Here is a 22,670-nt window from a genome sequence, read left to right as displayed (position 1 = left end):
CGGCGGCGGCGGCGGGCGAGGGTGACCGGCCGAGCGGCGGCGGCATGGAGTAGACGCGCGGCGACAGCAGCGGCAGCGGCTGCGGCGGCGGCGGACGCGAGAGGCAGCGGCGAGCGCGGCGGCGGCGGCGGCGGCGGCCCCGGAGCCCGCGGGGCCGAGCCTGCAAGCGGCGAGCGCGGAGCGGCGCCGGCCGAGCGCGGGGCCGAGGGCCGGGCGGGCGCAGCGCGGCGGAGGCCGGAGCAGCCGAGCCGGAGCCGGAGCCCGAGCGCGACCGCCGCCTGCCGGGCCTCCCCTCGCCGCGGCCGGCCGCCGCGCTCCCGCCCGGGCGCCCAGCTATGTACTCCCCGTACTGCCTCACCCAGGTACCGGCCTCCGCCCCCGCGCGACCGGGGGAGGGAGCGGGCGCGGGAGGCCGGCGGGCGGCGCGGGCGGGCGGGCGGGCGGAGGGGGCGCGCGGCGGCCAGCGGGAGTGAGCCCGCGGGCGCTGAGGGGTGCAAGTCGTGCCGCCGGGAGTCCGGGCACGCGTGTGGGAGTCACCGCGCGCGTGCGACCCTGGCCACCCGGAGGACTCCTGTTGGGGACTTCGTTGGTGACCCGCTGCGTGCGTGGCGCTGTCCCTGGGGCACAGGGCGGGAGTGCGTGAGAGTGTGCGCGCGCGTTCTACTGGGGTGCGGTGGGCAGCGGGACTCCAGTCGACCTGTGGGGTGACTGTGGCGCGCACCGGGGCAGCGTGGCCGTTGGCAGTGTTTGCAAGGGTGACAGAGTGGCCGGAGGGTGGTCTCGAGGACACAGAGAGGACCTTGGGTCTGCCGATCTCCCTGGGGCGGGCGCAGCGGTTCCCAACAGTGGCAGTGTCTGGGGTGTTTGGCGGCTGCCTCTGCGTGCCGCTGGGGTGCCCCGGGCGGGCCGAACTGCCCGGGCGTCTCCCCAAAGTCTTTGTTCAGGCCTCACATGGGAGCGGGGCTAAGAAAATGGCGGGGCTCCCAAATTTCGGAGGGGCAGAGGAGGGGAGGGAAGAACGGGCGTACTGCCAGCTGGGGCCGCGCCTCTCCACCGACCCTGGACGTCGCAGCCGCGCCCCCCCCCCAAAAAAAAAAAAAAAACTTTCCTTGGTGCAAACTTTTCGGTATCAGCGACCTGGGCTGCTGCGGAGTGGACCTGGCGGCACCCTGGGAATCCCGTCCCGCCACTCGGAGGCAGGAGGGGCGGGAGGCAGCGGTGGACACAGACCGCTGTGTTGCGACCACACCGTCGGGTCAGCCTCGGGTACAACAGCGCCGACCTTGGCGCGCTGGGAGAGCGAGTCCCGCCTCCAGCGAAGTTCTCTGCGCGGCTGAGGCAGAGACAGAGGCCCGAATCATGCTTATCCTGCTGTCCCACTCTCCCTGGGCCGTAGCATAAGGCTCTGAGCAGGCACAAAATACTATAGTGGCCCCAACAGCACTGCCTGCAGGGCCAGGCCACTGGCAGGTAACACAGATTCGCCAAAGGGGACACCTGGGGTTGCCTAGACCTGCTTACTGGCCAGGCCTGTCTGTGGCAATTCTCTAGGCCTGGGGCTCCAATTGTCCCCTCTGTCCAGCTTGAGCCCTGCCAGCGTGCCCACAGTTTATAGTGGATGTCCAGATGGATGTGGCCAGTGACTGTGCCTGGGGTGTGCCAGGAGGTTTTGAAGGGGCAGGAGGGCACATTCAGGTGGGTGTGAATCGAGGCCTGCTAGTGCTCTTGTATGCACAGGTGCAAGTTTGTGTGTGTGTGTGAGAGAGAGTTAATCTAGAGCCTGCGTGCGGCCCTGTGGGCTGGCTGAGATCAGGCCTGCGTGGCATAGACATGTATGACCCAGACAGCGGGTTTTCCTATACAAGGCGGGTCTGAGTCTAAGTGAGTGTGGGCAGGGGTGCACATGTGTGCTTATGTCTCACTGTGTGTGTGCAGGTGTGAGCAGGCACTCTGACTACCTTGGTCATGTGGGAGACCCCTACATCTGTGCCTCCAACTCTCCCGCTGGCCGTTGTATGTTGGATCACCCACATGAGGCCTTTGCCTAGCCAACTGGGTCTGCGCTGTGGCTGCTTTTCGGTTGACACTTCGCTGGCCTGTGTGACTGGAGTTTGAGGCCTGGTGGGACCAAGACCCCAGGCTCAAGCAGCCCCTTGTCCACCAGGCTGCCAGCCCTGCTCCCAATCCAAGCATGCCCGACATCTGGGCCTGCTCCCCACCCCCACCCCATGGCCTGGCTGAGACACCCACCCTTCGGATTTCACAGAACCTCAGGAGAGAAAATGCCAGCTGATTCACTGGTGACAAGACTAGGAAGGGACTGGGTGGCCCCAGACTCAGGGTGATGGCCGCGCTTGGCTCTGTGATACTCCAGAAGGGAATATGGGCTTAGTTCTGTGTGAGCTGCAGCCCGAGTGTGCCAGGCTGGCTGGGAGGGGAGTGGGCATGGTATCACCAGGCTGCCAGCCCTGCGTGGTGGGCAGGGAAACCCCTCGGCTCTGGGCAGGCTGTCCGCTGGTCAGCAGGGTCTGGCTGCCCCTCCCCGGCAGCCACAACTCTGTTTTTACAAATCTTTCTGCTTCCATAGTTTGCCCTGCTGGTCTCTGCTTTCCTGACGGTCTCTGTCGTTGGCTGTCTTTTTCCCTGTCTCTGCTCCTTTTCTGTCTCTCTTTCTCCATCTCTGTCCTCCTGAATTTGACTGTCCTTGTCTCTGGTCTGGACCCATCTCTGCCTCCCCCGCCGCCCCCTGAGTCTCGGACTCTTCTGTCTCTCCCCAGCCTCTCTCTGGCCTCTCTCTCTCCCCCTTTCCTTTTTTTCAAACCAGAATTGGCTTCGATTTTAAAGTCAATAAATGATTGAGCAGGAACGAGCTTGGAGCAGCGGGGCCCTGGCGGGGAAAGGCACTGTGGGTGAGGGGGAAGGGCGGCGGGGGTGGGGGGCGGAAATCTCCTTCTAGAAAAAGCATCAAAATCCAGGGCGGCCAGGCAGGGCAGTTGCTGGAGATGCTGAAGCCCACTTCAGACACAGGCCCAAGTCCCAGGCAGAGACAGGGGGTGGAGGTAGACACAGGGGACCCCACAACAAACAGAGAGACATGCGCTGAGATGTGGACACACACATGCTACTCTACCACCAAGGTGGGGATATAAGCATTTTGGTCACACTGGCATGCAGACGCATGACCATTGATCAGGAAAATACAGATACAGATCAGGAAAATGTGGACGTGTGTTCAGCATGTACGCGGAAACACATGTGAACCCCTCAAGATGGGACCCATGTATCCATGTCGGCTCAGAGATGTGGAATACCTCCCAGACCCATGGCCATGGAGACGCATATGGATTCAGAAAACTGTAGACCTGTGCTCACAAGCACCCTCAACACACTCATAATGTGCCCGTGCTTGTGCGTACACACACACACACACACACCCCTCAAGGCGGGACATGAACTTGGGCATCATTTCACGGAGACAGTGATACCTCTCAGACCAGTGGAGCCCTCAGTACACACTCGGTGGAGTGTGTTCACCCTACACACTCACAGATCCCAGGTTGGAGTGATGCCGGGTGTACAGCTTTTACACGGAGAGAAGAGGCTGTTGGTTCACACGGGTGTGCGCACACATACCTTCTCAAACACAGAGATACATACTGATGCGTGCGCCCCCCTCCTGGCCACGGGGTTGCACATACAACATGCAGACACTTGCGAACACAAAGACATCCATGGGCGTGCGCAGATATACTCACCCTCAGACACACACCTACGCCGATAGTCCCTGCCTCCAGAGCCGCAGAATGTCCCTGCACCTTTGTTTCTGCGCAGTATCTCACACACTCCTATGGGGGGGGGCATGCCCCCTGGCCCCCTTGCTCTGATCCTCTGGGTCACTATGGCCATGTCTCTGTCTTTGCGAAGCGTTGGCTCTCTGTCCCTGTACTAACCTGGTGCTTTTTTCCCCCCACCCCTACTAGGTCCTGGGGATTGCACCAGGGGCAGTCTACCACTGACCTTCCTCCCCAACCCTTTTCACTTTTTTTGTTGCCCAGGCTGGCCTTGAGCTTGTGCTCCTCCTGCCCCAGCCTACGGAGTTGGGGAATACAGACGGGTGCTATCCTACCTGGCTCTGGGACTTGCTTTTCATAGCATATTCTCTCTTTGGCTCTAGCCCGGCACACACGTCCCACCCCAGCAGTGGACATACAGGAGGCCTGGGGAAGGTCACTGCTGGCGCTGGACAGGGGCTGTATGAGATGTTCTAGTGCGGGGCCAGGCCAAGTTCAGAGCCGAGACTCTGCTGGGTCAATGCGGCAGGGGGAATACGGTGCTCTGGGAACTGGAGCCAGGGGTCCTGCCCAGCCATGAGAGTCTTGTGTAAGCCCAAGAGCTTCCAGACAGAGGCTGTGGGAAGAGGGGTCAAGGGCTAGGCTTTGCCATAGTTCAGCACCCAGTTTCAGCTTTGGCTCTGCATCTCTTAATCCTGTGATTCGAAGTGCAGGGTTTTTCCGGTCTATAAAATGGGCATGACAGTGTGTATCTCTCTCTCTTGGGCTGTGAGGAGGCTCAGCATGATACTTGCATGTAGCAGATGTTCCAGAAATGCACCTGTTCTCGATTGGGTGGTCATCCTCCTGGACCCATCTATCTGAAAGAAGGATGCTTCTGAGCGGTGGACGACAGGGTCAGGCGCCTCCCCACCATGGAAATCTAGTGGACTTCCTGGAGGAAGGAGCAAGCGAAGAATTTGGGGGGCTAGCTCTTGGTCCAGCTCTTTCCTCTTGCATGGAGTCCTATAGGCCAAGCACAAGGAGGCAGGGCTTCAAGGTAGGAAGGGATGATGACGAGGGTGAGGAGGGGGGGGCAGCCTGCACTGTCTTATGGGGACCTGACACCCTCCTTCGTAGGCTCTGAGCACCAGTAAAGAGAAATGTGTACAAATGCACGTCCCAGAGGGAGTGAGACAAAGAGCTCAGAGACTTGGTGCATCTCGATAGCAACCTCAGGGATGTCCCCACAGCTCCAGAGCTGTTTCTACATCTGCGCTTGGGTGTTGTCACTTGGACCCAACTGTGGGGCAGGATTTGGCTAGATCAGGTGGGCATTGCAAGTGGGTGGCAAGCTGACGCCATAGCTGCTGGCACAATCTCCCTGTGGTCACTGTCTGACTGCTGGCCTATGCATGGAACCCGCTGGGAACCTGGCCTTGCGGTCTGCTTGGGTCTTGTCCCCAGATCTCAAAGTGGGAATTTGGGGTCTTGTAGCTTTCATCCTCTAGCTGGACCAAGGGAGGCAGGGGAGGCTGATACCTGTCATTTTCTCTGACATGATGCTGCGGACAGGGCTCCTGTCTCCCCGGAGCCCTGGATGTGGGGACCTGGGAGGTGAGAGTGGCTCTCAGAGGTGCTGGGGTTCTTCTAGGTCGGTGGGAATTGATCAATGCCCCCTCAGGGCCACCATTTTCCTGTGGATGTCTGTATGGCCAAGCGTCTGTGGGGTCCTTTTCACATATCTGAGTATCTGTCCCTGGGTGCTATCTGCACGTGACTCCGAGGACCATCACACTTTCCCTCTCTTGTGTATTTGGTGACATTGCAGTGGTCGGGGGTGGGGCGTGATATCAGGCATGTCCTTGTGCTTGACATGGTCTTTGTGTCATGGTGCTGCCTGGGCAGTCCATGGGGATTGGTATTGGTGTAGCTGTCACCGTCTCCATCTTTGATTATCTGCTTCCCATGGAAATGACCATGTCACCGCACAGTGTGTCCTATGTGCAGCAGTGAGACCGAGTGTGTTACCCTGGCGGACCAGAGCTTACGCCTCCACGTGTGTGCCAGCCTGTACCCGTCAACCCAAATCCACATACATGCCCATGCGGTCTCCGGGTGTCACCCCGGCTGTGTTGTTGTGCATCATGGGCTTGTCCCTGTGACTCTCATTGTGTTCCTGGCCACATGGTCCCTTCGCCCTGGCATTCCTGTCCTCTCGACATGGTGCACGATGCCCACTATGGCGGCTGGGTGAGTGGCTGCCAGCAAGCTGGCCGCTTGGTCCCTTCCCATGAGGCTGCACGCGGTGGTGGCCTGCTGTGGGCCCCGCCCGCAGCCCTGGCCCGGCGTGGACAGAAGCCTGTTGTGCGGCGAGGTGCGGGTGTGTGTTTGGGCCGCCCACAGGCCTCCCTCTGTCTGCCCAGTGCACATTGATCTTGGCTTCTGCCTGTGGCCGCCCTGGCCTGGCCAGCTGGGTGTCCGGCTGTCTCTGAGGGCCTGAGCCCGCTGTCCCTGCCGTTCCCGCCACCCCCACAGCCAGGCCTGCCCCAGGTCCCTGCCCGGGAGCCACTCGCAGGCCCTCTGAGGCTCCGAGGGCGCGGATTTGGAAACTGAGGCCCCCCTTCCTTCCCCCTTCCTCTCCCTCTCCTCCCTCTCTCCTCCCTCCCCCTCCGGCTCCCTCTCTCCCTCTCTCTCCTCCTGCCAAACGCGTCTTGGCTCTGTCTGAATATCTCTCCTCCTCGATTTTTGGCTCCAGCTCTGGGCGCGCTCACTAAAGGAAGAAGGGCTAGCTCCCCGCCCCCACCCTTCCTCACCGCCTCCCCCTTCCCAAGGAGCCCCTCTGAGGGCGGGAGTGGCCTCATATAGTGGCCTGAGCCCCCCAAGTGGGCTTGGCCAGGGGGGGCACAGGCCTGGTGGGGGAGGGGCAGGGTAGATTGGGCCTGGCAGCCCCAGGCGGGCAGTGGGCAGGGTAACTGTGCTGCCCGGCTGGGCGGGCAGGCGGGGAGGGGTCGGGGCATGGAGCTGGGGTGTCTGGCTTCTGGTGGGGCTGGCAGGCCTCTGTGAGGCGCAGCTGTGCCCAGAACTCCGAGTTGCATTTGCCACCACTACCAATGTGGCTGCGCCAGCCAGCGAGGGGAGGCGAGTCGCGGGCACTGCGGCGCTCCGCAGCCAATCAGAAGCCGGGGTTGCACTGGGGAGCTCTCCCCCTACTGGGCCCCACCCTGAGGGGAGCTGGGGGTGGTGGCCAGCAGCAGGCAAGGGGCAGCACCTACCACCACCATCGAGGACCCTGCCCCCACTGCTAAAACTCAGTGCCAGCCTTCCAGGCACAGAGCAGGCAAGACCAGGGGTCTGTCCGTCCCCACCTGAATTTGTGTGAGCTAAGCTGGAGGAAGGGACTGCTCATAGGTGCACCGGTGCCCCCCGCCCCCCACAGCCAGGCCTTAGGGATTGGGATTGGGGGCCAAATCATCCAGGTGGTTCCGAGCAAATATGGGCTTCGTTAGTCGGATCGTCTGGTGTGTTGGGGGTTATTCTGAGTCCATTTCACACAAAGTCACACATCCTCACTGGCACATGTGGGCACAAAGAATCCTGCTGCCATACACTGGCATTCTGTGCCTCCCTCCCCTAGGCACACAGAGACATAGGCGTTCACACACAGAGGCTGCCCTGGACGCAGACACCTGCAGACACCTAGCCACACCAAACACTGACACAGCATGGCACGCCCAGGGGTTCCCCTCAGGGGTGCAGATGCATGGGACACCCAGTGACATGGCCACAGGTTATACAGCACAGTATAGACACAGACTACCACCTTCGGTCACCCAGGAGCACACACCAAGACCGTGAGGAACACGGCACCCGTGCCCAGTGGCACATCAGACTCCAGAAAAATCCAGCCAGCACCAAGCACACAGGAACACACACGGCACCACGGACCGTGCAGCATTTGGGGCACGTGGACACACACACCTCCCAGACCCACCCAGGGTGATTTGTCCACTGGGAAATGTCTGGAGAGATTTTTGGTTGTCACACTTGGAGAGAGGACTGCCGTTGGCATCTGGGGGTAATGGAGGCCGGGAGTGCTGCTCAGCACCCCACAGTGCACAGGACGCCCCAAGGCAACGGATGATCCAGCTCAAGAGTCAGTAGTGCCAAGGTTGGAAAGCCTGCCCCGAACACACACAGGGTGATGTGGCTATGGCTGGCCCTCAACACTCGTGGCGTGCACACACACGTGCCACACTCAAATGCGAGGCTGGCTGATGTGGCGTCACGCGGTGCTGCTCACCCTCCCAGACGCAGGTATTGTCTTATATGCAGCTATCCGCACACAAACCGGGGCACAGACTGTGCGGCGTGTGCACGGTGCCACGTCACCCCAGCACGCAGCGGCAGGACTCACACCCCCACATGAGTTTGAGCCTGGTCACAACTGGCCCTGGTTGGAAGATGAGACCTGCCTCCTGCCCCTCGCCCCGCCAGCCTTTCTGACTGATTTTAAGAAGCATCCATGAACCTGGCCTCTCAGTGTAGAATTTGGAGCCCTGAATCTCTGCCCTGGTTTGTAAAAGCCTGGCATGGGGGCAAGCCTGGGACTCCATATGCCCACCCCTGCCCAGGATATCACTGGCTTTCTGGACCCAGCAGCCGAGGGCCCCACCTCACTGCCCTTCGGCCATAGAGAGAAGGAAGGGGGACAAAGCTGCGTTCTCAGGCTTGTCTGCCACGGGGCTGTCTCTCCAAACCTTTGACTTTTTATGTATTTATTTTTGTGGTGGTGAGGATGGAACTCAGGACTTTGTGTGTGTTAGGCAAGCACTCTACCACCAAGCCACACCCCTAGCCCAATCCTTTGGCCTTTGATTTCCCCATTTATGACCCTGGGGAGAGAGGGAAGAAAGATGGGTGGCAGAATAGTAGTGGGAGAAAGCCTTTTGTAGGATCATAGCAAAATGAACTGTTGTCCCCCAAATCACAGCGATAGCTAGCATGTACCATCGCTCACCATGCTAAGTGCTTCTTAGCTTACCTCCTGGAATCCTGGGCAAGGCGGGTACTGTTGATTAGGAGAGTGGAGCTTCAGATTCAGCTTCTTGGGTTTGGATCCTGGCTCTGCCTCTCTCTAGCTGCGTGACGTTGGGCAAATCACTCAACCTCTCTGGGCCTCATTTTGTCGTTTAGAAAACAGGGCTTGTAGTAAGGATCTGAGGAGCTGGTTTGCAGAAAATGCTTCAAAACTGTGCTGATGGGAAGCAAATGCTTTATTTGATAGATGACAAGCCAAGAATCAGAGAAGGGAAGTCCACTGTTACAGTCAAGGTGGGATGTTGTGGGGCCTTCGTCAGTCCTTTACCACTATCCGAAGTCTTGCCGATGGAAGAGAATTGCAGCAGGTTCTCTGGCCTTTACCTGCACACTCTCGTACCGCCATTTGGAGCATGCCGCAGCTGTCAGTCCTCATCCTCTCCTTACTACTCTGACCTTCAGATCTTCTTCCAACTAGGGCTCAGAGAAAGGGTGTATGATGGTCTCACCCACTCTGAACCTACACTGGCCAGTCTTGCCCTCACCCCAACAGGACTGGACAACCTCTCCCACACCTTGCTGGGCACCCAGCCGGAGCCCGCATGCTGGGGGTGCAGCCGGGGGCCTGTGCATTCCTTTGACAAATATTTACCAAGCACATCCTGGGTGCCAGGCCCTGTTCTAGGCCCTAGGGGCTCGGCAGGGAGCAAACCTGGCAAAGGTGTCAGCCTTGGTGGGAGGGCAGACAGAGAATCTGATAAACAAGGGAGTGCCCTGTCCTTGAGACGGTGCTAGGTGCAGGGGGGAAAGCGCTCAGGACAGGCCCGAGGGAGGATGAGTTTAGCAGAGGGGGTCAAGGATCAGCACTGTCCTGCCTGTCAAGTGTGGCCTGCAGGCCCCTTTCCATCTCAGACAGGCAGTCTGGAGGTCAGGGTGTGTGGTTGGGCATGGTTGTCTCCAGCTGCCCAGAATGTAGGGCCTGTTGTGGCTTCATGATATCAAGGATGGATATCCTTGTGGGTACACCCTATGCTGCCCACCCAGGACCTGGGGACAAGATGGCTGGGATCTCTCCTGTACAGAATCCAGGCCTCGATGGGCACTGGGTATTCTCAACCCTGCCACTCTGAGCCAGGGGGTGGAGCAGGGGCAGCTGGTGGCCCAGAGTGGCACTTCCACCTGGGTCCCTTGATTTAGCTCCCCCAGGGCGGGCCCAGTTTATTTTTACCCGAGCCTGTCACCCTGGCAGTACCAGGCTGCGCCATCTTTGCAGGGTCTTGGGTACTTGCCCATAGTTTGGGGGCACACCTGGCTTTGCCTGCTGGGCCCCCAACTCTCACTGGGCTCCATCTCCCCTCAGAGCTCTGGGTTGAGGGCCCTGAACTGGGCGCTGATGGGGTCCATGCTGCAGGCTGACAACCACCGTGCCCAGCCTGGTGGCATTTGGTTTGGCCCCCTGCCTGTCCGCCACCCCCACCCTGTGCCTGGGCAGAGATGAGCGGCTGCCGCTGCCAGTCTCCATTTCGAAGCTTGGGGTGGGGGTGGGGGAGTGCTGTGCGCCTGTGGGCCCCCTGCCTGTCCTGTGCCACCTAGGGCTCATCCTCCCTGGGAGGGCCCCTGGCTGCCTCGCCCGCTTGCTGCCCCTTTGCAGCCCAGCCCGGAGCTCGGGAGGATGCCCGCCTGGCTTCCATCTTCCCGCTCCTTCCCTCCCTCTCTCCCTCTCCTGTAATGGCTCACCATTTTTGGCATCTCTTCCCCTTCCCCCTCCCATAGGCGCCAACCTCACTTCCAAACCCGCCATTGCTGGCTCTCGGGCCTTCTTTGCTGCTAAGGGCTGGGACCTGGAGATGAGGGTTTGGGGGGACCAGGCGTGAGGGCATTGGGGCCTTCTGGATGCTGTGCATGTGTCTGGAGGGCATGTGCCCTCAGCCAGCTGGCTCCACCCATGTCTTCTTTTAGCCTCAAGGTTGGCAGAGCCAGATGCGATGAAAAATGGGGATCCTTCTGTGTCTCACAGCCCCCCGGGGCCCCATGTTGCTCTCTGGGCTGCCAGGAGACCAATGTGGGCATCTTCACTCAAGCCCAGGGCCTGGATTAGCAAAAGACAAGTTTCATGCATGGAGTGTCCCTGTGTTCCTCTCCCAAGATCCCCTCAGATCCCCGAGATTCTTGCTCCCCTTCTCCAGAGCTAGGGAGTGGGGGGAAACCAAGCCCTACATTGGGCCCTTGTGCCCCCAGAGGGGCAAGGGACTTCAGAGAAACCGGTTTACTGGCCCCCCCCAAGCCCGCTGCCCGCGCCTCTCTCGGCACTAAACAAAGTTTGCTAAGTAACTTCAAATGTTATTTGAGGACGGCCTGGCCTCAACCCAAGGCGGCCCTGTGGAAACTTGTTTTTCGCTGCCGAGGCTGCAAGTATCAAAGACACACTTTCGGTGGGGGGGGGGGGTTTGCTTCCATGCCTCTTCCCCCTCCATGGCAAGGGCTGGCCCTGAATGGACACTCAGACACATGGAGCCGACACACACAGGCCAGTGCCAACAGAGGGACCTTCACATCACCCTCGGGCCTGTGCCTCAGAGACGGCAGGGGAATGGCTGTGGAACACAGCACTCATCGTGTGCACACAACATACCCACACTGCCACACCAAGGAGGCCTGGGGCGTGTGTGTGTGTCTCAGGTGTGCCCCCAGCCCAGGTCCCTGGATTCTCCCAGCTGGTGAAGTTTTGCCACATTGAGGAAAGCGTGGCTCTGACACTTGGACTGGTATTTTCATGACTCGGGGGCCCAAGGAATAGGTGGACAGGTGCCTCCTAGCCTCAGTTTCCCCAACCATAAAGGGAAATTGTGGGTAGGAACGGCACAGGAGGCAAATCCCAGCTGAGCAGGAGAGCACCTGGGCTGGGATCTTGGTCTGGCTGCTTTTCGGCTGTGCCTGGGGTCTTCTCATCCCTCTGGCTGGCTGAGTCCCTAAAGGTGGGCTTGGAGCATGGTATTCACTGATGCTCCTGCCCATCCTGATGGCCCGAGCCTGGTGTGTGTCCCCCATCCCTGCAGGGCACCCCACCAGCTCAGGGCTCTCAAGGTGCTGGGGAATAGCCCATGGCAACCGTGCTCGCTCCCTCTCTTCCCTCCGCAGGCCCTTCTCTCTGGTTTCTTTCTCCCTTTCTGTTCCAGCCTTTCCCATCTTTCTCCAAATCCCCCTTCTTCCTTCTCTAGGTCTGCACTGGCCTGGAGCTCAGGGAAAGTGTGGGAAATAGGCACAAAGTGTGTGTCCTTCATCGAAGCCAGCCAGGCCTAGGGTCCTTCGTGTCCTTGACCACCCTCCTGTGGGTACTCCAAGCCTCAGCAAGAAGCTGAGGGCTGGGCACTTGAGCTCACACAGTGGGTCAGGAGGGCCTCTGTCACAGTGCCCTTCCATCTCTCATCTCTGAGGTTTGCAAACAGGTGGCCCCCATGGAATGCAATGGAAAAGCGAAGGCCCAGAGGGGACACAGGGCTGCCACTCTCAGTCCCCAAGAGCCTCCCCACCCTCCCTGTCACCCTAATCCTCACTGAGGTAGGTTTATGGGGTCCCCCAGTCCCAGCCCCACACACTGCCTCATCTCCACTCACAGTCAACGCCCGCAACACCCCGCCACCCGCAGTCTGTCGCGCGGTGACAGCCTGTCACAGGCACCGCCGCACACCGGCACAATCTGTCGTCCACGCACAGTCTCACACACAACCTGTCACACACACGCACGCACACACACACACACACAGCGGCACAGTCGCACACACAGCCAGCCTCACGCGATCACACCAAGCGTCACAGCTTGTCACAGCCATAGATTCCTCACAATAAAAATAACAGCTACCATCTCCAGAGCAATTGCGCTGGGCAGGCGGTTGGTGGGCAGGCAGGCAGGAATCCATGACCTCCTGTGACCTGACCTCCCAACACGAGGCGTCTGTGAGGAACCTGTTTTACAGACGAGGAAACAGAGGCCACAAGGTCAAGTACCAAGGTCATGAGGCTAGAAGTGGGGTGACAGGAATTAGCCATGTCCCCAGGGGCATGCAGGACTAAAACAGGTCACTCCACCTTTCCACCTCCTCTTGTCCACCACAGGCTCCACCTCCTGGCTCTTCTCTGCTCTCCTCCCTTGCCTTCCCCCCAGCGGGGAAAACTGAAGTTGTAAGTAGCCCAGGTCAAAAAATGGGAAGGGGCTTAGGAGTCCCCTGCCTAAGCGTGCTTAAATTGTCCTAGGCTCGGGAAAATTGAGCTGTCCTCCACCTCACATGCTACTTGGTTCCAAATGGGGCACTGATGGGCAGTGTGGGGCTGTGAGAGGGGGTTCCTACATGTGCTGTGGGCACCAGTTTGAGGTCTGATGTGTGGTTGCCCTTGGAGAAGCACCCACGTGGCCCGAAGTGATGTCAGCCTGCGGTTCTGTGGAGATTCCTGGGTAGGCTGGGGCGGGAGTCCTAAAAAGCACCAGTCTCTGGACTTCAAGCCAGTCCCCGTCCACACGGGTGGAGTGGGGTTCGTGGGCGCCTGGGCCTCCCAAGCTCCCGAGCCCAGGGCATCTGCACCCTATCCACCCCGCCCCCACTCATCCGCGTTCCAGGGCGCTTCCTCCTCTACCACCTCCTCTGCAGCTCGCCTTCCCTAGCTTTTGCCTTCTTTGTTCCACCCCGCCTGCTCCCCGGGGCTTCCCCCATTTGAGTTGCCTCAGCCAAAACCAACACGGTTCCAACGACATCCCGCCGAGGCCCGCCGGGCTGCCGGCCCTGCCCCTTGGCCTGCTGGGGGGCCAGATCCCGGCTCCGCGGAGGCCCGACGGGCGGCCGCCGCGCACGTGGCCACTCGTCTAGGGCGCTTGGAAGCACCCGCTCACAGTTCTGCGCCGCGGTCCAGAAGAGGGACCCGGGCGCATGCAGACCCCTTTCCGAAACCCCAACAGGATATTTGGGGATCGCAGACGCACGTAAGAACTCTCCCGCACTTCACTCCAACCCGTGTCTGGAGCACGCCTTGGGATCCCATCCGGATCCCAGGCTTATCTGCACACGCAGGCCTGACACTCCAACGAGGCTTCCGGGCGCACACATGCCCATAAACACGCCGAGCCTGGTACCTAATGGGGTCGGGAACACAATCCATCTTCACTCCCCTGCTGGAGCTGGGATGGGCTTTGCGAGCCGAAATAATGCCCTGCGCCTTCAAGAGGGTGAGGTGAGGGGTGTGTTCCTGGCTCGGGTGGGTCGGTGAGCCTGCAAGAGCCGCTAGTGCCCACACATATGGTTCCAGGCCCACGAGAGCACACACCTCCCTGGCCTGCACAAGCGTGTATTTCACAAACCATACACCTGCCCTGTCAGGCCGCCCAGGGCACCTGGCTCCAAAGCCGCATTCAGGTTGTTGGGCAAGGGAGTTGGGGGGATTAATTCCCACCTTGTCCTTTTCTCTGTGAACTCTCATCTCCCCAAATGTCCCTGGGGGCACAGGTGAGACACCCCAGAACTGATTCCGCACAACAACACCCCTGCATGCACTATATTTATATTTGAAATTTGTACCTCCATATATATATATATATATATATATATATATATATATATAAAATATGACACACACACACACACACACACACACACACACACATATACACACATACACTGCTCCCCTCGTCCTTCCCGCTCCACTTTTTATACTTGGATTTTAACACCCCCAGTAGGTTTCGTACCAAACCTTCAAAACCCATTTTGCTAGGCAGGGAGGTGGGGCGAGGCAGGAGGAGTTCCCCCCCCTACCGCGGACGCCCCACGTTTGTAAAGACCGAGACCCCTTCTCCTGAAGGGCGGGACTGCACCGCCAAATCCCGCAGCCCTTCCCGAAACACAATCGCGGGGGTGGGTGCTGGCGGCGAGACGTTGCTTTTTGGTGTGTTTGCTGTTGCTGCTTAAATTAATCCTGAGTGACAGCTCGCAGTTCTCCACAAAGAGGCCATTTAACGCCCCCCCCCCCACACAACCCCGGGCGAAATTTCCACTTGCCCCCCTGGGTCCAGCTTGGCCGCTCGGGAATTTGCTTCGTCGCGCTCCTGGCCTTCCCCTAAGGTGCGCCGCAGGCGTGGAGGCGGGTTCCTTGAGCGTGCGCCATGGACTTCGGGAGTGAGTGTGGGTGGGTTTTGGAGGGGTGGGAGACGTCTTAAAATAGAAGCGCTTGGCGAGCGAAGGTGGGGAAGGGTGTCCCAGGACTTCCCAGAGTGCCCCAATGCCCAACCATAGAGCTCCAATGTCCTAACCCTGCTGAAGAAAGTCAGATGGTCTTCTGTGTCTGAGTGCCTCGAGGGGAGGAGAGGGTCTGCTCTGTACGTAGACCTGAAGCCCCCACCCCACTCCGGAAGGGCACTACTCCACGTGCCTGTGCATACCCGGGCAAAGACATGCCTCCGGGGAAGTGTGCTAGCCCCAGCTTGTGCCCCTTGACAGGTGCCCGCCGCCCACAGGCTTCTTTCATTATAGCCTCCCGGGTGTTCTCTTAGCGCGTGGCATTTCCTGGACCCATTGCTACAACTGGCTCAAGACTGGGGAGTGCACGCGGAGCTGGGGGTGGTGGGGATGCCTCGCTTGGGCCCAGGCCGGAAGAAGGCCTTCAGCTTTCCACTCCACAGAACGTGGTCGCACACTGCGGCTGTCACTTGCACCGCGCACGGCGCACCGCGGGATGGAGGGAACAACACAACCCTCGATGGTGTAGATGGTGTCCTGGAGCCTGGGGCACTAGGGAACCTCCTGGCTACGAGCGGATGGTGCGCGTGCGCGGCAGCAAAAAGGCGGGAAGCAGTGCTTCGAGGCCCCGGATGTGGGAAGCGCCTGTGGCGCACCCCAGGGCGCTCAGGCCGAGTCTCACCGAGAGTTGAGTGGGCAGTGCTGGACCGTAGACCTCTCGGGCAGGTGAGGGGAAAGAGAACGAAGAGTGCGAAGGGGTAGCGGTAATAAGCGAGGCCTTCAACCGTTTGTCCTCCTCAGAGGCCCCAGAATGAGCCCTCCGGCTGCCATAGGCCTTTGGGGGTTCCATTTTTGTCCTCCAGGCCTCTCGCGCGCGGGGCGGCTCCCTACTGCCTGGGGGACGGCTGAATCCCTCTCAGCAGTCCCCCCCAAGTGACTCCCCCTAGAAGACACCTGCGCCCGCAGCGTGGAGGGCTGGCCTGGTTTGGGCTCTGGGGCGCCTGCGGTTTCCAACTCCGAAGGCCGCGGCCGGAAGGGACTCGGATGTGGGCGCACGAGGTGGGGTCCAGGGCGGCCCAGCGCACTCTCCCTCCTGCGGCCGTCCTGACACCCCGTGGAGGTTTGGGATCGGACGTGGTGGCGGCGATTCCTGCTGCGATTCCCTCCAAGTGTCTGGCCTCCGCCGTCCAGAGTCCGACGGCAGCGGGCGGCGCAGTGGGCTCAGACCGTCTGCCCTCGACCGCGCCGCGTCCTGTGCGCTCGCGGACCCGGGCCTGCTCCCAGCCTTCCCAGCCATCCCTAAGCCGCCTCTTTTTAGGGAGTCATGGCGGGGAAATTTGCTAGGGGAGAGTATTGTTGGTTTGCAGGGTTGGCTGAGTTTGGGGGCGTTTGGCGTCCAGCGAGAACCGGGAAGAAATGTGACTAAGTGGCAGAAAATGCGCTTCCCTCGTCCTGCCTTCAGGACGCCGGAGATGCGAAGCCTAAAAGAACATTTTTTTAAAAAAATTTCCCCTAAATCCCCTCGGACCAACACTGCCTTGCCTTTCGGAGGTAGCTAATTGAATTTGGGGCGCCGAGGCCGCCCTACCCAGGGCCAGCAGCGCTGCGGTGGGACTCCCGGGGCAGGCCAGAGGGAGAGGAGGAAAAATGGGCGGGGGTGCGGCGGCCAGAAAACCTGTGCGTCCAGCGGACCCGACTTAACCTGTTGGAGGAGGAAGCGGGTGTCCCGAAGGCCCGAAGGCCCGGAGCCGCCCCGGGGCATTCAGAGAAAGTGCCCTGGGGCCTCCGGTCCCTTCGGAAGTCGGTTGTAACCATCTTCTCAAAACCCGAATTACTTCAGTGCGCTTTGGTGGTGGTAGGTCCATTGGCTTTTTCCACGTGCACGTGACTCAGCCGGCCCCAGCTGCACCCGGGGAGGTGAAGGGGGCCCTGCACCCTGGACCCAGAGCGACCCATCCAGGTTGCAGACTCCTCCGCTCCACTCCCAGCTCCCAGACCACACTTAGCTCCTTCCCTCTTCCCCCGCTTATATTTCGAGCCTTTCTTCCCTTTTCTCTAAAAACATTTTTTTAATTTAAAGGAGTTTTTATTACTTTAAAAAAAAAAGCATGCGAGACAGAGGCTGACTGATAGAAACAGGCTGTTTCAAAAGGGGGGCGTAATGTACGTTCGGGTGGCACTCGGGAGATGGCCATCCTCGCCTGCCCGGACCAAGACTGCTGTGGCTGATTCCCGGGTAGAACCGGGCGTCAGGCACTCGGGATCTCTGAGGCTGAAAAGGCGCTATAGAAATGCAAAGAATTATTATGATTTTAATAAAATTGTGTCTCATTTAGGAGCGCGCTTCTGCGCTGCCTCTATCGTCGGAGCCCGGGTTTGCCACTGCAAGGTCTGTAATCAGAGAAAAATACCAGCTTTGTTGAGGGTTAGAATATATCATTGGCTAATGTGTGTGGTTTTTTTTTTTTTTTAAATAATGCTAAGCGTTGGAATAATTAAAGAGTGAGAAATAACTCGTCTCTCCTCTCTCCTTTCCATCCGGCATTGTCTTATTTAAAAGCGGAAAGAGCGCTTCTCCCGGGAGCTGGTTAGTTTTAATGCCGGCTTTTTCCCTCACCCGCCTTTCCCTTCGCTCCGGTCTGATTCGCAAATCCCCAAACTGGCACAAGCCGGGAAACTTGCGGCCGGTTGTTCTTCTCCCCGAGTTGGAGACAACCCTCCAACCCTCCCCCGCTTCTGGGCCCTGACCCACTGCCTGGCTTCTACTAGAGCGGTTTAAAAAAGAAAGAAAGGAAGAAAGGAGCCGGGCTCTGGTACCTCGATGCCAGCCGAGGGCGCGTTTCCCAGGCGGCCGGCTGGTGGGAGAGTCAAACCCAGAGTGTGGGGAAGCCGCTTCAAGCTCACCCACATCCCCATCCCCCCCCCAAAAAAAAAAAAAAGAAAAAAAAGAAAAGGGGATCAAGTATTTCTAAAGATCAACCACTCTGAGGGCTTAGATCCCTTGTCTTATTTTATTCTATATTTTGATCCTGGAGATTGAACTCAGGGGTGCTTTACCACAGAGCTATATCCCCAGTCTATTTTATTTTGAGTCAGGATCCCCCCTCCACTAAGTTGTCCACGATGGCCTCAAACACTCTATCCTTCTGCCTCAGCCTCCCTGGTTGCTGGGATTATAGGCATGCATCACTGTGCCCAGCCCCTTGTCATATTTTAAATTAAGCCAGTAGTTCTTTTTTCCTAGTCTCCATATGTATTAGGAAAAGAAGATGTGGTCCTGGAGAGCCTGCCTTGGCAGCCCTGTGTGCTTGGTAGGGGACAGAGCTGACCGCTGGGCTGGGCCTGGCATCACCTCTCCCACAGTGTCCACAAGGCCCAGATCTGAGAGGAAGAGCAGGGTCCAGGGGTGCTGCTTGGAGAGATGTGGGAATTGGGGAAGGGGCTTTCTAACAGGGCTGCAGAGAGCTGCTCCTGGTGGGTGAGATGGATGAATGTCTTGGGTCTTCCTCCAGGTGTGGGGTACATCACTTGGAAGGAAAAGGGGGCCTCCAAAGAGCCTGGGAAAGAGGAGGCTCCCTGTGAGAAAGGAAAGGGGAAAGTAGGCAAGAAGTGGGGGCAGGGGCTCCTGCCCACAGGCGCCAGTGGCTGTGCAGTGCCTGCAAGTTGCAGAGGGAGTTATTTATTTATTTGCTTCAGGTGTTTTTAATTAAATGTGTTTCTCTCGTATTTTCCTTGTTATTTGGTGCTTAGACTTTTCAGCGATCCCTTGCATTTGTCGTTTTACATAAGCAGAAACTTTTTTCCCCTTCCTTGGAGAGATATTGTGGGAGGTATTTTGCCTTTAGTGCTTTCTCTTTCCTGCTTTTTTTAAAATTTAATTTTAAAATTATAAAGTAAATTTAGTGCTAGTGAAAGTGAGGGGGGAGCCAGCTGGGGCTTGAGCCAGGGAAAGGGTAGGCGGACCAGGGTTCAGCTCCCTTCTGAGAAGCCGCTCGGCCCAGGACCATGGGGCCTAGCCTGCTGCTGCCCACTTCTTCCTCTATCCCCTTCTTTCTAAGCACCCCACTCCCCTTCATCATCTTGTAGGGGTCTTGTGGACCTGGACCAGGGCAGCCAGCTCTGTTGGTTCTCACTCTGGCCTCCAGAACCCCTGGCTCTGCAGTCACTTTCCCTCCTGACCTACATACTGAGACCCCCACCTCAGTTCCTGCTTGCAGGCAGGGTGAGAAGGGGGCCTTGATCCCCTCAGTCACTAGGCAGTTTGGCTTTCAGCTCCATGGGTCCTGATTGTCCCCCACACATGCCCTGCTAGTCTGCTAAACCCGCTGTACAGCTGGTTGCCCTGTTGATGGGATCAGAGTTGGGCAGGCACTGAGAAAGAGACAGGGAACCCTTCTGAAGTAGGGAGGGTTATCGGGCCTTCTTTCCCCCACACATATCTGTGGTTCACATGAGTGGCACATGCTGCTCTATAACACGGCTGTGCACATAGGTGTTCACAGTTGATGCTACTTGTATTTAGCAGAGCTATTTCTAAAGCATATAAATTAGGGGAACTCTATAGCTTAAAATTTTAAGGCCTGTTCAACGGTGCTGAAAATGTTTATTTCTTAATCTGGGTGGAGTTGCATGGGTGTGTTCTCTTTGTGGAAATGTATCAAGAGGCACACTTACAATGGGTGCACTCTTCTTTTTATATACTCCACACTTATGTTAGAAAGTTTATTTTAAAAAGCAGAAGCCCTGGCCTCAAAGGTAAAGAAAAGGCCTTGCATTACAAAATAATAATAAAAAATAAAATTAAAATGTCCTCCAGCCTGTTTCCCTAAATCCTCCCTGCTCCGAATAGTGGGAGGGCTTGTAAAAATTAGTGGTCTGATAAAAAAGCTCGGCAGGCGTGTGGTGCTGAGGCTTCCTGACCTGTCCACATGTGTGGAATGCCTAGAAACCACTTGTAGACGTAGGTGTAAATGTAGGATTTTAAAATCTCAGGACTGAAGGATAAGAAGTGGTAAGGGGAAACTTACTTGCCAATTACATTTTGCTGTCAACATCTGGAAAGCAAAATTGCAGCTGTCTTCCTGCCCTGCTGATTGCCACCTCTTCTTTTTTTCTGCACACTTTAATTTTTTGTATGCTTGCCATCCATACTTCAGTTTTCTGCACTGTTAAAACATTTTCACGGCTCTATTCAAATTGAGTTGTTGGGTTTAGACTTTTTTTTTTTTTTAGAAAGTATGTATCTTATAGTCTGACAGCATGATTTTTGGAGCGGTTTATTTGAACAGGCCTGAGCCATCGGTAATCCCCTCCCTTTCCCTTCGCTCCTCCGTATTCCCAGAACTGCTCAGGCCAAAAGTGCCCAGAGAAGACGGGCGGCTGCCCTCGCCCAGCTCCCTCTCTTTGCCTCTGTTCCTCGGGCAGGTACTGACAGCATCGCCCTCCACGGCCCTTCTGTGGTGTTTTTGTTTTCTCTTCGCCCCCCAAAAATATTTGAACCAAAAAGCCTCTTTTTTTTTTCCTCCACCCACAGCACACTGAAAGGGCTAGTGAACCGTGATTCAACAGAGCGAGGGCGCTGCTTTTCTTCCTCAGCATTAATTAACTCAAGTTCGTTAGGACGTTGGGTCTGTCGCCCACAGTTTTCTCTTGTGTGTGCTGAATCGGGTCATAGAGGGAGACTTCCCGTGCAAACAGTTTGTGTTGGAGCTGGAGGACGCAGAGGGGGAGAGAGGGTGAGAAAGAAAGGGAGCCGGGAGGGGACGGAGAGCGTCTGAGGGGTGGGCGCGTCCATCCAGCTCCTCCAGGCGCCTGGTGCCAGCCTCCGCAGGGGCCAGACACCAGCGAAATGAGGATTCTCGAATTTCCTTGGCTCTGATCCTGATAACAAAATAATTGGGGGAGCAGTACATTTTGAGGGATTGAAAAATATCCTTTTGACTCCTCAAATTGTACATTTTGGGGAAGCTGCTTGCCCAGACAGGGTGACCCACCTTCCTCAGAACCCTTGAGCATTGAAAATCCCAGAGCTGGGTTCTGCCTGTTGCTGCAGTAACTGCAAGAAAGAGGCTCCCTCAGGGCTGAGGGTGCTGGCAGATCAGAGTGGGCTCCGCATAGGGGGCTCAGAGAAACCCTTCCTCTCTTCTGGCCTCTTGCTCCTGTGCCAGGGAAAACGTGACAGGCAAAATCGGGCAGTGTGGGGATGGACCCTGACCTCCTGCAGAGGGGCTGGGAAGGCTCCTGCCCTTCAAATTTTGTCACAGTTGTGATCTCCCGAGCCTCCTGAATAAGAGGGTTTGCTGCTGGGCCTGGCGCAGTGGTTTCAACACCTTGCCGTTTGCCCTGGCCTCCTTTCTTACCCCCGAGATATTTTCACAGTGCACCGGGCACAGACCTCATTGTCATGTGCCGGTCTTTCCTTCCCTCGCCTTTTGTCGGTTTTTCAGTTCTTCTTTAGAGAGAGTTGTGAAGCTGGCCGGTGGGGTGCCTCCCTCTTCCCAGGCCCGGAGCCACTGTGGAACAACACTTTCCAGGCCAACTAAGTTGGTGAGGCTCAACGGCACCCTTGCCCCTTGAAACCCTTGGCTGTCATCTGTCCTACAGGGTCTGCAGAGGGTTCCTCCCCACAGAGCCCATCAGCTAGAGGAGAGGGCCTGGCCTTCCTGGCTTTTTCTTGTATTTGGTGACACAAGGAAGTTACAAGCTAAATAATGAATTAAAGACTAGGGTTTTTGTTTCCCATTGCCCGTAGGGAACCAGATGAAAGTAAACAATTTCCAGTCCTACTGGAGAGAATAGATTGTCTCCCCCAGCACCCCCATTCTCACCCTAGCCTGTTCTGTGCCAAGAGGGTGAGGGGAGATGTGCCCGGAGCAGGGGAGCCGTTTGGAGCCAGAATGAGATTGCCTGTTGGCCCAGTCCCAGGCCACCGCTCGGGTGTGTAGTCAGGAGGAGAAAGGCAGGGGAAAGGGGGACAGTATATAGGAGAGAAGTGTGCAGCCTGGTTCTGAGACAGGCCTGGAACTAGTGCTAGACCCAGCATAGGGGTGTGGAGCAGATCCGTTCAGCCAGCCTGAGGATGCTCTCCAAGGAACTGTGTGGCCGCTTTTCCTGAGTGGAGGAAAACAGGCCCAAGTCAGCCAAAAACCCGCTTTGTCCAAATTATCTGAGTCTCCTCAAAAAGTGCCTTTTCCGGTTTCCATTACTGGTGTTTCTAGACTCTTGGGTGGTTTTGCTGTGGCTGCAGAGCCCCTTCCCATGCATTATCCTAGAAAGAGCCCCAGAGGGGAGGCCCCACCCACCTCTAGAATAAGCAGCTGGGTCCCTTCCCTTTGCTATCCTGAGCTGAGCTGCCCAGTCCTGTCTATAGTCCCCTCCCTTCTGTGTCCATGAGTCTGGCCACTGCCTTCTTGTGACCTTCCATGAAGCAGCGATCATGGGACAAGAGGGGGATTTCAGGGATATGAAGTTGGCTGGCCTCTTTTGGTTCTTACCAAGGCTAGATTGTAAAATGCCAGAAACTGGGCAAACTATTGGATCCCTATTTGTGGTCTTTAAATTTTTTCTTCATCTTTTCTCACCGAGTCTGCAGACAATGCCATAGTAAAATAGATACTGGAATATCTGGTTATTTTTTTATGTA

The 22,670-nt window shown here is 57.5% G+C and overlaps 1 protein-coding gene across 4 annotated transcripts in view; it reads left to right on the top strand.

Moving 5' to 3' along the window:
- Nucleotides 1-260: 260 nt before the first annotated feature.
- Nfix (nuclear factor I X) overlaps nt 261-22,670 on the top strand; it is a 98,870-nt gene continuing 76,460 nt past the window's right edge. For all 4 annotated transcript variants that reach the window (XM_026399735.2, XM_026399731.2, XM_026399733.2 and 1 more), the window contains exon 1: nt 261-362. In XM_026399735.2, coding sequence (XP_026255520.1) covers nt 336-362 — 27 coding nt within the window. In that variant the 5' untranslated portion in view covers nt 261-335. The remainder of the gene's footprint in view (nt 363-22,670) is intronic.

The sequence above is a fragment of the Urocitellus parryii genome, chromosome 3 (genome assembly GCF_045843805.1).
Source record: "Urocitellus parryii isolate mUroPar1 chromosome 3, mUroPar1.hap1, whole genome shotgun sequence".
Classification (NCBI taxonomy): domain Eukaryota; kingdom Metazoa; phylum Chordata; class Mammalia; order Rodentia; family Sciuridae; genus Urocitellus; species Urocitellus parryii.
This window is presented reverse-complemented; position numbering and strand designations above follow the sequence as displayed.